Source organism: Camelina sativa, chromosome 16 (assembly GCF_000633955.1).
Source record: "Camelina sativa cultivar DH55 chromosome 16, Cs, whole genome shotgun sequence".
In the NCBI taxonomy this organism is placed as follows: Eukaryota; Viridiplantae; Streptophyta; class Magnoliopsida; order Brassicales; family Brassicaceae; genus Camelina; species Camelina sativa.
In genome coordinates, this window is record NC_025700.1 from 10,248,227 (window position 1) to 10,264,221 (window position 15,995).

A 15,995-nucleotide genomic window follows, 5' to 3' on the forward strand; every position below is an offset into this window, starting at 1 on the left:
ATATATATATATATATATATATATTTCATATATATGTGTTAATAATATTGTCCAAATCAAGCTAGAAATATATTTGTTCAAGTAATCAAATAAAGCAATGACTATAAGATACTACTGATTTATAATTTTTTTTTATCACAAACTTTGAAGAGTACTAATCAGCAGTGGTTGTGTATTGGCAGTCCAAATTAATTCCTATTAGGTTCATGTTTGCAGTTTCAAATATTATGAGATTTTAGATGGCAAAAAGATTTGTGTAAATGGTACTTTAAAATGTGAAAGTACGATTTGATTATATTCTCTTTTCTTTGTTGTACGTTTGATATTAAAAGTAGAGGAATATGATTCTTGAGTGTGGAATCTTGCCTTCTCTACCACGCTTCATGCATGTGTAAGCAATATAAAAAGATAGATGTGTGTTTATTTCTTTCCAACTTTGAAACTCACAAGACAGTTTTCTTAATTCTTTCCCTTGCAAAATGGTGGATCGTCATGGCGGGTACAAACGCGACGAGAAGAACCATTATGGTTTTTCTCATCACGATCTTAGAGCTGACCGCGTAGTTGCTCAGGTAGAGAAGTCAGTCAATATAATTATCGGTCATAGACAAACGCAAAGGCAGGCCAGTTCAAGGGAACAAAATCAATCGGGTTACAAAGGCACCACCTCAAGGGATGAAGGTAAAACGAAGGAGAAATACACAACTATGAAGATCCCAAAATGGAAGCCTTATGATTCAGAGAACAAGTTAGGTCAAAAGGAGAGCATGAATGAAAAGCCAACCATGATCGTCGCTGGTGGATGGGTCAGGCCAAATAGAGCCATGTGGGCTTCACCTCCAAATTCCTCAAGCTCCAAGTCACAAAACAATAACTGATTATCCGAGAGAAGCTGGTGAGAACATATTTATGTATGAACTTACATGTTCAAGTTTGGGAAGTAGACAAATGTTGAGAGAGAGCTAAGCACGTCTTTTCAAAACATTCGTTGTGAATCAGCCATGGAGGGTGGTGTGGCATATACTAGATATGCGTCTAGATGGGTGAATTTTATAAGTTTGTTATATGTAATAAATGTTGTACCATGGAGTCGATATATTTATGTACTGTATATTATGTGCGTATGTAATATATGGAATTCTATAAAACTTATCTGAGGTCAAAGAAAAAAGAAAGTAAAAAACTTATCTTTATTACTTTTTATATCTTTGGATCAACAACGCCTGATTCATAGATAATCTCTACTATATGGTAACACGATTTCGTTGAGTTGAATTCCGAAGAGAAAGGTCGCTTATGTGGATTTTTAATCACTTCACTAAAAACCAGTGTTCAAGAAAGCGCTAGGTGGTATCTGGGCGGTGACCCAACGCCTAGCGCCTAGAACGCTTAGTCGGAGCTTAGATGGTTTTTAAGCGGTTTAGACGTTTACAACATAAAACATTATATATATATTTATATCAAAATATATGTTATAAAAATAAAAAAAATATAAATTATAAACAAAAGTAAGAAAAATACATTTATTTAAGTTATAATAACAACATATAATGTTTATAATTACGTATATAGATATAAAAAATAATAATTTAAATATATGTAATTTAAAATAAAATAAAATTTATGTAATTTTAAGCGGTTTAGGCGGCCATCTAGGCGTCTGCTGAGCGCCTATCACCTAAACGGCGCCTAGGCGGCCGCCTAGACCGCTTTCTTGAACACTAAAAATATTATTTCATAAAATTTATCTTTATTTGTTTTCATTTTTTTGTTGTAATTTCATTTACTTCAAATGATCGTATATATATTTTTGAATGATTTAAATCAATATAATTTAAGAATTTAATTGGCAATCCATCTTGAATGGTGGGATCTGAAATTAATAAATTTCAAGTATCTTATTATATAAAGGTTGATTTTGAAGTTACTTTAAAAGTATTTAATTGAAATGAAAAAAAAATAAGATAAAAATATCCTAGAGTGGAAGTTATCAACTATAGGCATAAATGTAGATAATTTACTTTAGAGAAATGAAATAAAGATTATGACTGGACTTTTTTCTTTTATCAAAAGTATGTATTGAAATGTAATTCAACACTTGTTCAAAAAACAAAATTTTTTTTTTAAAACAACACCTAATTTAAAACAGAGGGAATAAATTTTTTAATTCATATATGAAAACACAAAAAAAAAAGTTGAAAACGAATAAGTTTTTTTTTTTTGAAAAAGGCTTTCTATTTAAATGCATAAAGAAAATAAAACATACAAAAGCCCAGCCTGGCCTTAGAAATAAAAGTTTGGAGAGTCAGCCAATTAATTAAATTAGAAGCCCAAAACACATATCAAAGCCTGAATTTGAATCAGAATTGTAATCCAGTTAAGTGGTGGAGTAGTGAATCGTCATTGCGGATCGGAGTAGATGGAAGAGAACCATTGCTGGAACATCACCGAGGCGAGATGAGGGTTTGTAGTGTTAATGGCTTGGATCTTGTTTCGAATTGTAGAGTCAATGAGTCGAAGTAAAGTATCCCCAGAGCTAAATTTCTGTCGATGAAGTCTATGATTTCGTTCCATCCATATGGAGTAGAGGGAGCATTGCCAGGCCAGAAGTGAGAGGCGTCTTTGTGATTTTGGCTGGTGGATAGTTTGTATGTAGTTTACCGAGGCTTCCCAAGAAGTAAAAGCCAGTATCCCACATCTCTGCGTGATTGAGGACCAGATAGACCAGGAGAAACTGCAATCAAAGAAGATATGATCCCTAGTTTCTGGATGCGAGTTTCATAGTAGGCAGATCGGACTAGTTTGAAGTCCCCAACTGAGAAGACGATCTCGAGTAGGACATCTATTTAGTATTAGTAGCCAGGTGAGAAAACAATGCTTGGGGATGCCTCCTTGAATCCAAGCTGCCTTTCCCCATGGAACTATAGGCGATTTCTCCCTGAGTAGACTATAGATCTGCCCCGTTGAGTAACGATTGTGGACCTTACCTTCAAGTTTCCATTCATAGTAGTCTTCATGCTCCCCGAGAGTAATTGTGGTAAGGAAAATGGAGAGAGCTACCTGATTGTCTGTGCGGGCATGAGGGATTTGCCATTGCCCACGCCTACAAAGTTGGCTTAGAGTCGTCTTCACATGGATTCCCAGCCGTTGATTCCCAGTAGAGAAAAGGAAATCCGAGATTTTACCAAACGGTGACCAGTTGTCAGACCAAAACCTACAAGTAAGCCCATTCCCCACTCTTAATTTAATTACGTGATCGTTCTGCTTTGTGGGATCATCTAGTGAAAGAACTAGTATTTGCCACATACATGATATGCTCGAAAGCAGGATGGGGCAATGGGTAGCTACAAATGATAGTGCCATTATAAGACTTGCAAATGTAGAAATAGTAATGTCTCCATCTCCAATCTTAGAAGGCACTAAACTAGCAAGTTTTGTGGCAGAGCAAGTTGAAGCTAGTGATGGTGATGAAGCATGCAATGTTGTGAGAAGTTGAATCAGTTGAGGAGGAAGAGCGGTTGAGGGTTACTACAAAAGGAGAAAGGTTATCAAAGTGGAGAAGATCTTTTTGTATGGTGAGTCTGCAGATTCATTTGCGCGGTATTGTTGGTTCAGGGTCAGATGAAGATGGTATTCCTGGAAAGAAGGAAACCATGTGATGATTGCTAGCTTGAGCTTTGCAATAAGGGAGCTTATGTTGTAGCATATATATCAGCCTCACACATCAAACGTTCGATAAGTTCCTTAATAGTAACAGAACCAAAGACAAACCAATAATTTGGTAAAATTCTTGACTGCGAAAATCTTAATGGTTGGCCACCAAAAATCAACCATATTTCATTTGGATCGGCTATATACACATGCCTACATAGCATTTGGTGAACCAATTGACAAGACAAAGAACATTGTTTAACACATCAAGATTGGGATTTTACCAATAATGTGTCCAACTTATGCATCCCTTCCAAGATTTGTAAAATATCTATAAAATATTTGTGTTTGGAGCCAGAGTCGATAAAACTCACATGGCCAGAATAATTATTAGTTTTAATATTTGTACTAACAATAGTTTTAATCAAATTTAAAAGATGATGCTAAAGTTCATTTTCGGAGAAAAAAAGAAGAATGAAATTAGATTGGATAAAATGGAAACACAAGTTTCTCTTTTATTTTTACTATAATACAAGAAAGAAAATGGCGGAGACTGAGATATGGAAACCCATCTTTTGCTTTTTCACCGGACCACAAAAACAAAAAAGGAAAATAATTGAGAGATGGGAAATAAAAATATCTTAAAGAAAGAAAAGTTTCTTGCTTTGAGATTTTGATTTTGATTTTTTTTTGGGTATCAGTGGTGTTGTCTCTGTGCAAATGGGTATGGGGTCTGTAAAATACTTCAAAATTTTCAAAAATTTGTATTATTCGTTGATGAAATATAAAATTTAAATAAATAAAGAAATATAACCTTTGGAGAGAAGAGAAATCTTTAAAACATTGCTGAAGAAATATAAAACTTGATTCTTTGGTGAAGGGTTTTATTGGATTTAGCTTTCTTCTGCATGTTCACATGATCGATTTAGTTAGATGTCTCAAGGCACCTATAATTGATAGCAATAAATTTTAATAACTTATGATCATAATTCACAAAGGGGCATATATTATGAAAGTGTCAGAAGAGAGGTAAGAAATTAAAAGAAATATAAACTATTAGATTTCTTATTATCATGTTAGATTATAATATATTATCATGTTAGATTATAATATCTACATAATATATTATTATGTTAGATTATAATATCTACATGATTGCAATAAGTTTATGAACAACCCAATAAAATTAAAGAAATTAAAAGACAGTTAAAAAAATAAAAAGTTATAACCACGATGATATAAGAGTCTTAGATAATCTATAAATATAAAATATAAACTAAAATAAAAAATCAAAATACTACAACATAAGAAATTTAAATTATTTATTTTAAAAGGAATAAATAAATATTGATCTTACATATTTTTAACTGAAAATAAAAAATAAACTCAAAATAATATAGAAAGTTTTATTTTAAAATGAACATTACAAATTTCTAATAAGAAAATCAAATTTAACTAAATAATATAACTAAAATCTAGAAATACTACTACATCATAATTAAATTAAAATATTAAAAAAGGAATAAACAAATATTGATAGTACATAGATTCGTCATTCAAAATTGTATAAGACAAATAGAATAAAAGTTCTTACCATCGTTTAAGTTGCGAAGTTGTAATTTAGGAACCCTGTATTTTGGTAAACTATGTCAGACAATAAAAATCAATGAAAATTTTAAAATAATTTGATGTATATTATTCATAGATGTGCAGTCATAGATATATGTGTAGCATTAGATAGATATTGTACTTACACATTGATTTAGTAAGTGTGTTTTCGATCATAGTAATCTGATCATCACTCATGATACTCTGTTTTCTTTTGCTAGCAAGGTTTTCTGATCTCTCATGGCTTGTATGTCTATTTGCGGTTCTCAAAGGGGCATATATTATGAAAGTGTCAGAAGAGAGGTAAGAAATTAAAAGAAATATAAACTATTAGATTTCTTATTATCATGTTAGATTATAATATCTATATAATATATTATCATGTTAGATTATAATATCTACATGATTGCAATAAGTTTATGAACAACCCAATAAAATTAAAGAAATTAAAAAACAGTTAAAAAAATAAAAAGTTATAACCACGATGATATAAGAGTCTTAGATAATCTATAAATATAAAATATAAACTAAAATAAAAAAAATCAAAATACTACAACATAAGAAATTTAAATTATTTATTTTAAAAGGAATAAATAAATATTGATCTTACATATTTTTAACTGAAAATAAAAAATAAACTCAAAATAATATAGAAAGTTTTATTTTAAAATGAACATTACAAATTTCTAATAAGAAAATCAAATTTAACTAAATAATATAACTAAAATCTAGAAATACTACTACATCATAATTAAATTAAAATATTAAAAAAGGAATAAACAAATATTGAGAGTACATAGATTCGTCATTCAAAATTGTATAAGACAAATAGAATAAAAGTTTTTACCATCGTTTAAGTTGCGAAGTTGTAATTTAGGAACCCTGTATTTTGGTAAACTATGTCAGACAATAAAAATCAATGAAAATTTTAAAATAATTTGATGTATATTATTCATAGATGTGCAGTCATAGATATATGTGTAGCATTAGATAGATATTGTACTTACACATTGATTTAGTAAGTGTGTTTTCGATCATAGTAATCTGATCATCACTCATGATACTCTGTTTTCTTTTGCTAGCAAGGTTTTCTGATCTCTCATGGCTTGTATTTGTCTATTTGCGGTTCATGATTTTCTAGCGTACTTAAGGTTTTGATTTGATATGGGATACCACTTAATATACATCTTTAATAAGATATACTAGATTTTAACTCGCGGTACACCGCGGACATATAACTTTTATTATAGTTTATATTTTATGTTGTATATATTTGTTAAATATTAGATGTTTTGTGTAAATAAAGTTATAACTAAATTTTCTGGTTGTTGTGCGGCTAAATGTTTATATTATTTTTTACCTGCACTACACTTCATGACCATTTGTTTGTTATATTTAGTTTGTTTTGTTACTGTTTGAGATTCTACTTTGATTTTTAATTATTATAACAAAAAATAAGGGATCTAAATACATAATCAGTAAATTATACATTGTGATTAAGTCACATTTCCTAATGATTTAATTATTTTACACAATCTTAGTTAAATAAACTTGATTTTATGACAAATATTCTAATATTAGTAGTGTTGATAAATAATTAAATGAGGATGTAACCCGTGTTAACACAAATTTAATAATATTTTCTTAATTCCAACATGTCCTCTTTATAACTCATATACTATATAACCACATTATAGTATTTTAGAATTTTTTAATTTTACATATTCATAATAATTAAATTTTCTAATTAAGTTTGTATATGTTAATTATAATATTTAAATAAATGCCAATCAAAGTTTTTTTTACGTTAATAATCAAAACTCACAGGAGAATGTGTGGTTAAATATATGATAGTTTCTAGTTTCATATTAATTGCTGTTATTTTTGTAGTAGGAATGAAATGTAAAATATTTAGGAAACAAAATCTGGAATAATGTTAGTTTTGGAAAAATTTTAGGGGTTAATGTTGTAAATAAATTTTTAAATAAATAAAACTAAAAGGACATGACACAAAATGTACTTCAAAAATGTTAATATAGATGCTCTATTTCGTTATGGTGATAGAGTAAATATATCCTTTTTGCTTTTGGATTATTATTATTTTTTTTTTGGTAAATATTTTTTAACTTTTTTTTTCTAGCGGTTAACTTAGACATGTGTCAAAATCTAAAATCATTAATTTGACGCATATCACGATCATGTTAAATGGTAATCTGGACACGTATTGATATCTTATCAATATAATTGACACGTGTCATGATATCGTTAATGAGAAACTTTAACATAATAATTTGGACATGTGTCGACATCTTATAAATTTTAGTTGACACACATGTCATGATCTTGTTAATGATCTCGTTAATGAATGATCTTGATATATAAGATAATTATTTTTCATATTGAAATATTGAATTATTTTTTTTGATCAAAGACATATTGAAATATTGAAAATCTTACAATTTCACAAAGAACTCGTTAATTCTTAAAAAAGTATAATTAATTAGACTTAGAAAATATAATTAGCTTTAAAAAAATATAATTAACATCATTTTCCAAGCTGCATCTACTAGATATATCTGCAAAAGCACCAACCCCCACCTGTCTTTTTATCTGTGTTCACTTTCATTGGAATCTCAGAATTTACTCAAAAGTATATAAAAAAAAACTCTCCCACTTGGGTTCATCACTCTCACTGTGCCTCCACATCTCTTCGCTCCAGCAGCCTCCGATCTCTTCATAAATCTATGGCTTCTTCCATTGCTGCTTCCACTTCCCTGCAAGCTCGTCCTCGCCAACTGGTCTATTTCTCTTCTTCCCTCTAATCTCCTCTTTTTTTTTATTCATCTAATCGTGTTAACAGATCTGATTGTTTTTTTACTCTTCTTTCACTTCGCCTATGACACGGATCTCGATCTAATTCCAGAATCGTTTGCCTAGTTCTAGGACTTTGGTCTGTTGAAATGGCTGCTTCTGCTTAGATCATTTGTAATTGGAATACTTTTATCTTCTAAGATTTGTTTTTTTTTCTGGAGGTTTTAGTCTGGTCGATCTGATCGCTCCCAGATGAAACCTAGTAGTTCCTGTGAACGTTGTTAAAATGAAGGATTGGTTCTTGTATAGATCTTAGTTGCTTATTGTTTAAAATTGTCTGGTAATTCAAGAAACCGAGAAGCTTGTTCTTCTCGCAGATTGTTTCCGCTGTTTTGGTTATCTCTTTCAGAGTTTTGCTTTGTAGTGATTGACAGTGTTTTGTGGAATGATGATTTGATGATGGCAGGCGATAGCGGTAATTAATCCGATAAAATGCAACAATGCCTTTGGAAGAAGCAATCTTTCTTTTAAGATTCGTCAGCTTCCTACCCGCTTGACCGTTTCCTGCGCTGTAAGACACTCATCTTTGTCTCTTCTTCTCTCATATATATATATATATATGATGATGTGTTCCCAATTCACATTTACATGCCAAAACGTTACTTTAGAAGTTTCAGCAATGCGTTTTGTTTTGTAATGATCATGGTTTCTTGACTTGATTGATGGTAAACACAGGCTAAACCTGAGACAGTGGACAGGGTGTGCGCAATTGTCAAGAAGCAACTCTCACTTAATGATGATACCATGAAAGTTGAGGCTGCCACCAAATTTGTTGATCTTGGTGCTGATTCTCTCGACACGGTAATTCTTTTTGTCTTACTTCCATCCGCTCTAACAACAACCATCGACTTTCAACTCCCTGTTGCATAACTATATGATGTGTTTATTGTAGAAGCAACAATTGGAAATATATAACTAGATATACATATCCATATGATGTGTTTATTGTAGAAGCAACAATCAGAAATATAGAAGTAGATATTTAATATGTTCTCATCATCTTATGTGTTTGGGTTTCACAGGTGGAGATTGTGATGGGACTAGAGGAAGAGTTTGGGATCGAAATGGATGAGGAGAAAGCACAGACAATCACCACAGTTGAGAAAGCAGCTGAGCTTATCGATGAGCTCTTGTTGGAAAAGGCCAAGTAGAAATCGTTTATTGCCATTACCAAAAATGAAAACACGAAAACCCAAACCCCCCAGTATCTTCTTATTGTTTCGTAAGCTATAGAGCGATTGTGTCCGTTGAGACTTATTCTATTTTGGGAAAATTATTACAAGACTTTGTATTTCTTCTAGAACTTTTTACTCCACCTTGCAAGTTATCTTTGCCAAGATATCAAGTATCTTATTGCTTATTTTATCTCTGGTATGCAACTGCTACAAATTCTTGAGTTGCAACATGATGCATCTTCAAAGTTAGCTTACAACTCAAGAATTTTGAATACTTTTATTGTTCAAATCTCTGGTTTTTAGTTATTAATTTAGTAGATTTTTACAATTCACATTTGATATTATATACAAAATAGATCTAATCTGATATAATGAAAATACATATGCAAATAGATTTCTATATAGCCCTAGCGTATAAATAATTAACATTATGAAATAGATTTCCATATTAGTAGTTCCCTTTTTTTAATCAGGTATTGTAAAGTTTCCTTTTTTTTTTAATTATTTACTCAAATTTACATATCTAGGGTTTACTTTTTTTCTCCGCAGGATCCATCTATATATATACACCAGAACTCAATACGTTACGTCTATCTGTGTGCAAATCGATCGAGTAATATTTTTCTTTCTCTTCACTTTATTGAATCTCCTTCTCGAGACAGAGCCATGTCGCTGAAACCTAGCGCCAGGACTGAGGCCCGCCGGAACCAGTACAAAGTTACGGTGGATGCGGAGGAGGGACGACGGAGGAGAGAAGACAACATGGTTGAGGTTCGTAAATTCAAACGTGAGGAGAGTCTGATGAAGAAGAGGCGTGAAGCTCTTCATGATTTCTCGGGATTGGTCGACGATGTGATGTTGGAGAGTTTGTCCGATATGGTCGCCGGGGTTTGGTCGGAAAATCCTGACTTGCAGCTTAAGTCAACTACTCAGATCAGGAAGCTTCTATGTATCCGCAGAAGTCCTCCTATCGATAAAGTGATAGACTCTGGAGTCGTGCCTCGGTTAGTTGAGTTTCTTAAGAAAGAAGATAACCCTATGATTCAATTAGAGGCAGCTTGGGGTCTAACAAACATTGCATCTGGAACATCGGATCACACAAAGGTCGTAATCGAACACAATGCTGTTCCAATCTTTGTCCAGCTTCTTGCTTCACCCAATGATGATGTCCGTGAACAAGCTGTATGGGCGTTAGGTAACGTTGCTGGTGATTCAAAGCAGTGCCGTGATTATCTTCTTAACTGTGGAATACTTGCTCCGCTTCTCAATCAGCTTAATGAGCATACCAAATTGTCTATGCTTAGACAAGTCACATGGACCTTGTCAAACTTGTGTCGTGGTGGTGGCCAGGTGAATCCCGAGGCGCTTCAAGCCCTTGGACGATTAATTCGTTCTACCGATGAACAAGTCTTGACAGATGCTTGTTGGGCTCTCTTTTACATCCCTAAAGGGACCAATGATAAAATCCAGACTGTCATCGATGCCGGTGTTGTCCCAAGACTTGTTGAACTTCTCCTCCATCCTTCTATATCAGTGGTAACTCCTGCGCTTCGCACCGTTGGAAATATAGTACGTGGAGATGATCTACAAACACAGTTTGTGATCAATAGTGGTGCTCTGCCTTGTCTTGCCAACCTTCTAACTCAAAACTATAAGAAAAGCATTAAAAAGGAAACTTGTTGGACGATTTCAAACATCACAGCGGGAACCAAAGAACAGATCCAAGTTGTATAAGAGGCTAATTTGATTGCACCCTTGGTCAAGCTGCTTCAATGTGCTGAATTTGACATTAAGAAAGAAGCTGCGTGGGCTATTTCAAATGCAGCTTCAGGTTCTCATGATCAGATCAAATACCTTGTAGAACAAGGATGTATAAAACCGTTATGCGATCTCCTAAGATGTCTAGATCCAGAAATCCTAATTCTCTGCCTTAAAACATTGGAAAACATTTTGAAAGTGGGAGAGGAAGAGAAGAAGTTGGGTAATACAGGGGACATGAACCATTACGCTGAGCTGATTGATGATGCAGGAGGGCTAGACAAGATGGAGGACCTTCAGAACCATCATGACAACAGTGAGATTTATGACAAGGCTCTAAGAATTATGGAGACATACTGGCTTGAAGAAGATGAGGGAACACAACAATCTCCTGAGGGATTCAACTTCAACTGAAGGAATGGAATAAGAAGCTCGTAGTTTGGGCATAGGATTGGAATAAAGTATCTTTCAAAGAAAAAAATATAGCTACTGTATATAGGATTGTTCCTGTAATGATAAGATGCCAGTTTGCTTTGATCTATTTTCTTTTACTCTGTTTTTGGTGACTTTAAACTTGTTTAAAATTTAGACAGTATATTTTAATAATTACCACATCGTAGTTTTTTGTTGTCAACTCGTTGCGATAAAACTTGTAATGGATTTCTTTCAATAAAGTTGAACAAATGAGTCTAACCACAGCGATAACACAAAAGTTAAACATTCCTAAATGCAAAAATGCAGTGGAAACCATAAACCTTACAAACAAGTGCATCTGAAAACGCAAATATGACTGCGTCTACTCGTTAACATCACGACTCAAGGCAGAAAAGCGAAAAACAAAGTCAAATATCTAGTGTTAAGAACAGATTGATATATTTTTAAACTAATAACAACAAAAGAAGTAGTGTATATATATATATATATAATAAATATATAGTTACAAATACATGACAGTCTACGCAAATATTGAAAAGAATAGAACATTTTTTCTCTTCGGGAAGCCACAAAGAATAGAGATTAAACACTTACATTGTTATACATGAAGTAATAGTAAACACTTTCTTCTCAAGCCACGACTGCTCTCTTTCCTTTGCTGCTTTTAGTGTTATCTTTCTTCTTTCTTGAAACGCCTGTGATTGGATGACCCAGAGGACCTGACCACGTCTGGACTTGCGTTGGTGGTTCGTCTTTGGAAAAATTGAAAGAAGATGATGTGAAGGATGGGACCATGTCTCGTGGCACAAATGTCGGGTCTATATGCTGTGAGGCACCTAATGGTAGGCCCATTGCTCCACCATCTTGGTGCGGTGGCGGAAACTTCTCGCTTTTGCTCTTTGCATTTGCGTGTGTAATTAATCTCCTTCTCTGCTGTTTAGAGTCAAAATATACAAAAGATAATGTAAAGAAACGGATCAGTCTTTGTGTGTGTGTGTGTATTTGTAGATATGCCAGAAGCAGAACATTAGTGAAGATTTTGCTTTCCTAAAAACATAAGCATTGGTGGTATAACAAAAACCATTACTCAGTTCACTTCCTAACATAGACAACAGCCTAAATGCACAAGTATATACACCAAAACCTATCTATAACAACAGTACTTGCCTAGAAGCAACCTGATTCGAGCTACAGAAATAAAATGTAGAAAAGAAGAGATGTTGTTGAAAAGAAAACAGTTAGGAGGGACATACATCGACATTTGACTGAAGTTCTGCATTGGCTTCAGGTGCTGGAAGCGCTCGATTTGAACGATCTCTGTGCCGATTCTTCCTTGCACCATCGCCTTGGGCTTTACTAGCAGCTCTTTGTCTGCACAGGAGAAAACTGTTAGTCTATGCATGCTAACTGTTAGTCTATGCATGCTAGCAAATACAGTATAAAATAGCTACAAGTAACGGTGGACGCAACAATAATATCTGAATTTTCAAAATAAATGTGTTTCACTCCACTCTATCTGGATGGTAACAGCTTCTATCTAGCCAAAGTCGGATCCTCAACCGGTATATGGTATGGTCGGAAAAACTCTCCACTAAAAAAATCGAGAGAACACAACTAAATACTAAGTGGGACATGTTTTTCTTTTGTGGTTCATTTCTACCAGGAAATAGTGTATAGACTACCCTGCTTTTCAGTATATGAATCATGATTTGAGTGGAGTACACCAAAATATACATAATATTTCAACCATTTGCATCTTCACCAAAAGTCATGTTAAGATTCATATATGCTGAACATGAATATTCAATCATATTGGGCTGGTATTCATGCTGAAATAATTGCAAAAGTTTTTCTAGTGTCATAAGAAACAGACGTTAGGTTAGCGATGATTAAAACAAAATTGAGAAAAATGTTACTAACCTCCGAGTTTCTTCATCCCGTCGCTTTGCATCCATTTCTTTGCTCGGGGGATACTTTGGCAGATCAGCAGGTTCACAGGCATATGGTTCACTTGTAAAGAACTGGAAAGTGAAAAATTCAGAGTAAACTGATTCAAACCTGCTCAGCATAATCAGGCCAGTTCATATAAAGCAGCATCACCAAAATCAAACCTAAGAACTTACTTCACTTTTTAAAGCAGCAGTCGCAGTTTGGCGGTCTTCTGGTTCGATTGAAAGAAGGGCGTCAATGAGTGGAAGAGATGATGGTGGGAAGTCTTTAAATGTCTCTCTTATGCTTCTTTTGTACGGTTCACGGGGTTTGTATATGGCTCCATGTGTGAATTTTCCTTTTTTCCAATAATCCTCTGATGGTGAACCACAGAGCTTGTAAATCTTATGGAGCTGCTCTACCTATTTCATGATGATCATAAGCATGCAGAGCCAATAAGTAATTATTCAGCATGCCGAACTCTCCTATAACATTTCTAGTTTTTATAGACCAGTAAAGAGAAAAAGGTAAAAAGATACTTCATCAAGGAAGTTCAAAGTGCATTGCAGGGTAATAAAAGTTGGCCATGCACACTGTGGGTTTACTTTTTGCTCATCTTCATAATCATTGTGAGAAAGTGCCAATTTTCAATAAAACTACCCAAGGAACCACTCTAGCTGCATGGAGAGATCTGAATTAATTTGGAATCTAATATGTTCATGTAAATTCATTGTCTATCTGTGTATGTCTGTGAGTGTGCATGCATAAAAGCAGATTTAAAATATTTTTAAGAAGGAGATACTAGGGAAAACACAACTTGCATATTGAGTATTGACTAAAATATTAAGATGATGAATTGACCAGATACCTCTGTCCGACCGGGCATAATAGGTCTTCCCGCCAAGAGCTCAGCTAAAATACAGCCGGCACTCCAAAGATCAATAGCTACACCATAATCAGTAGCCCCAAGCAGAAGCTCTGGAGCTCGATACCATAAAGTGACCACTCGACTTGTCATTGGCCGCTTGTGATTTGGATCAAAAATTGTTGCCAGTCCAAAATCAGCAATTTTAAGGACCCCGCCATCATCAATAAGAAGATTTGATCCTTTGATGTCACGATGAAGCACACCACGACTATGGCAATGCTCCATACCAGATATCAATTGACGCATTAAACATTTCACCTGCAAGATGGAGGAGTAATATGATCTTTAGCAAGAGACCAAAATGACCTTATATTTGCAGAGGAAAATTTGAAAAGGTACTAAAAATATCCCTATATATTTAGATACTGCAGGCCTAACCTCTGGTTCTGAGAACTTAACAACAGGACTTGAAGCAAGACCAGCCAAATCATGATCCATGTACTGAAAGACAAGGTATAAGCTACAAGACATCCTTGACGTAACCAAACCTTCCAACTTGACAACATTAGGATGATCAAGTCTCCGCAACACAAGAATCTCTCTTGCCATAAACTTGACACTTTCTGGCTCCAAATTGTCAAACCGAACCTTTTTCAACGCCACGATTTTGCCAGTCAACATATCCTTTGCTTTGTACACATTACTGTATGTTCCTTGTCCAATCTACAACATCAAAAAAAAAAAAAAGAAAAGGAATCCACTTGAAGAAATTTTCAAAGAACACAAAATATATAAGTGGTGGAGTCTAAATCAATCAAACACCTTATCGATTTTCTCAAAAGTGTCAGCTTTTCTTGGAACCCAACCATTTAAAGCTTCACCACAAGCATCAGAAAGCCAAGAAGGCCAACCAGCAGCAACCTGTTCACCACGCCAATGCTTTGAAGGATTACTCAGCCGTGGATTAGGCTTTGACCTTCTCCGATCACCTTTCGATTTCCTTTCTTTATCACCATTTTCCTCCTCATTCTTCTTCTCTACTACTTCAGAGACAGCTCCATTACTCCTCTTATTAGTCACTTGCACACTACTCTCTCCTTCTACTCCACTAGCTTTAGAGCTCTTCGCTTGTTTAGGTTCAGATGTTGCCGCCGCCTCTCGGCCAAATACACAACCCATTACAATCAATCAATCTAAGCTTCATTTCTCAACATCTTCATCCAAACAAAAAAAACCTACAAAGAAACCATCAAAACTGTATAAGATACTACCAACCAAGAAAGCTCAAAATCCAGAAAATGAAGTCGATCTGAGATTACTTGGTTCGAATCGAGGTAAACAAAACCCTAATTGATGATTCCGAACTCCATTGAAGCTCAAATTTGCGCCGGCGAAAGAAAAAAACAAAAAAGTAGGTAGAAGTTGAAATCAGAAAAACCTAGTTGTTTCAAGAATCTGATTAAGAGAGCTTTTGAAGCTGTGTTGAGCGGACGAGAGAAGAGAAGAAGTAGGACGAACGAGCGTTTCTTTTTGGTTTGTTTGGGGGTTTGGTTGAGACAGTCAATTTAATTTCTTATTTTTTCTTTTTTTCTTCAGGGGAAAGAGATCTCTTCAGGGTCAAACCCCAAGATCATTTAATTAATAGTAATAAAATAAATAGAAAATTGGTGTCGAATTGTTTTTTTTTTTTTTTTTTTTTT

The 15,995-nt window shown here is 33.9% G+C and overlaps 4 protein-coding genes and 1 long non-coding RNA gene across 6 annotated transcripts; 4 read left to right on the top strand and 1 right to left on the bottom strand.

Annotated features, from left to right (window-relative positions):
* LOC104750281 lies at positions 426-1,150 on the top strand. The gene has a single exon (XM_010472058.2). It carries the CDS (start codon positions 480-482, stop codon positions 876-878), a length of 399 nt encoding a protein of 132 aa, XP_010470360.1. The 5' UTR covers positions 426-479; the 3' UTR covers positions 879-1,150.
* Positions 2,251-3,952, top strand: LOC104750282. The gene is made up of 2 exons (XR_761573.2): positions 2,251-3,220; positions 3,444-3,952. It is a non-coding gene; the product is annotated as an uncharacterized LOC104750282 (long non-coding RNA).
* Positions 7,877-9,471, top strand: LOC104750283 (acyl carrier protein 2, chloroplastic-like). The gene is made up of 4 exons (XM_010472059.2): positions 7,877-8,057; positions 8,537-8,641; positions 8,806-8,931; positions 9,153-9,471. The coding sequence occupies exons 1-4, from the start codon at positions 8,004-8,006 to the stop codon at positions 9,279-9,281; spliced, it is 414 nt and encodes a 137-aa protein (XP_010470361.1). The 5' UTR covers positions 7,877-8,003; the 3' UTR covers positions 9,282-9,471.
* On the top strand, positions 9,972-11,357 carry LOC104753541 (importin subunit alpha-1-like). The gene has a single exon (XM_019238060.1). The coding sequence runs from the start codon at positions 9,972-9,974 to the stop codon at positions 11,037-11,039; it is 1,068 nt and encodes a 355-aa protein (XP_019093605.1). The 3' UTR covers positions 11,040-11,357.
* Positions 11,958-15,908, bottom strand: LOC104750284 (probable serine/threonine-protein kinase At1g54610). 2 transcript variants are annotated; one of them, XM_010472060.1, is made up of 8 exons: positions 15,615-15,908; positions 15,118-15,530; positions 14,734-15,018; positions 14,296-14,613; positions 13,622-13,849; positions 13,419-13,519; positions 12,752-12,869; positions 11,958-12,431 (listed from the first exon to the last, which is right to left on the bottom strand). In XM_010472060.1, exons 2-8 carry the CDS (start codon positions 15,472-15,474, stop codon positions 12,129-12,131), a joined length of 1,710 nt encoding a protein of 569 aa, XP_010470362.1. In that variant the 5' UTR covers positions 15,475-15,530; positions 15,615-15,908; the 3' UTR covers positions 11,958-12,128. The 2 variants fall into 2 exon arrangements, with proteins under 2 accessions (XP_010470362.1, XP_010470363.1); XM_010472061.2 differs by having other exon boundaries at positions 12,129-12,428.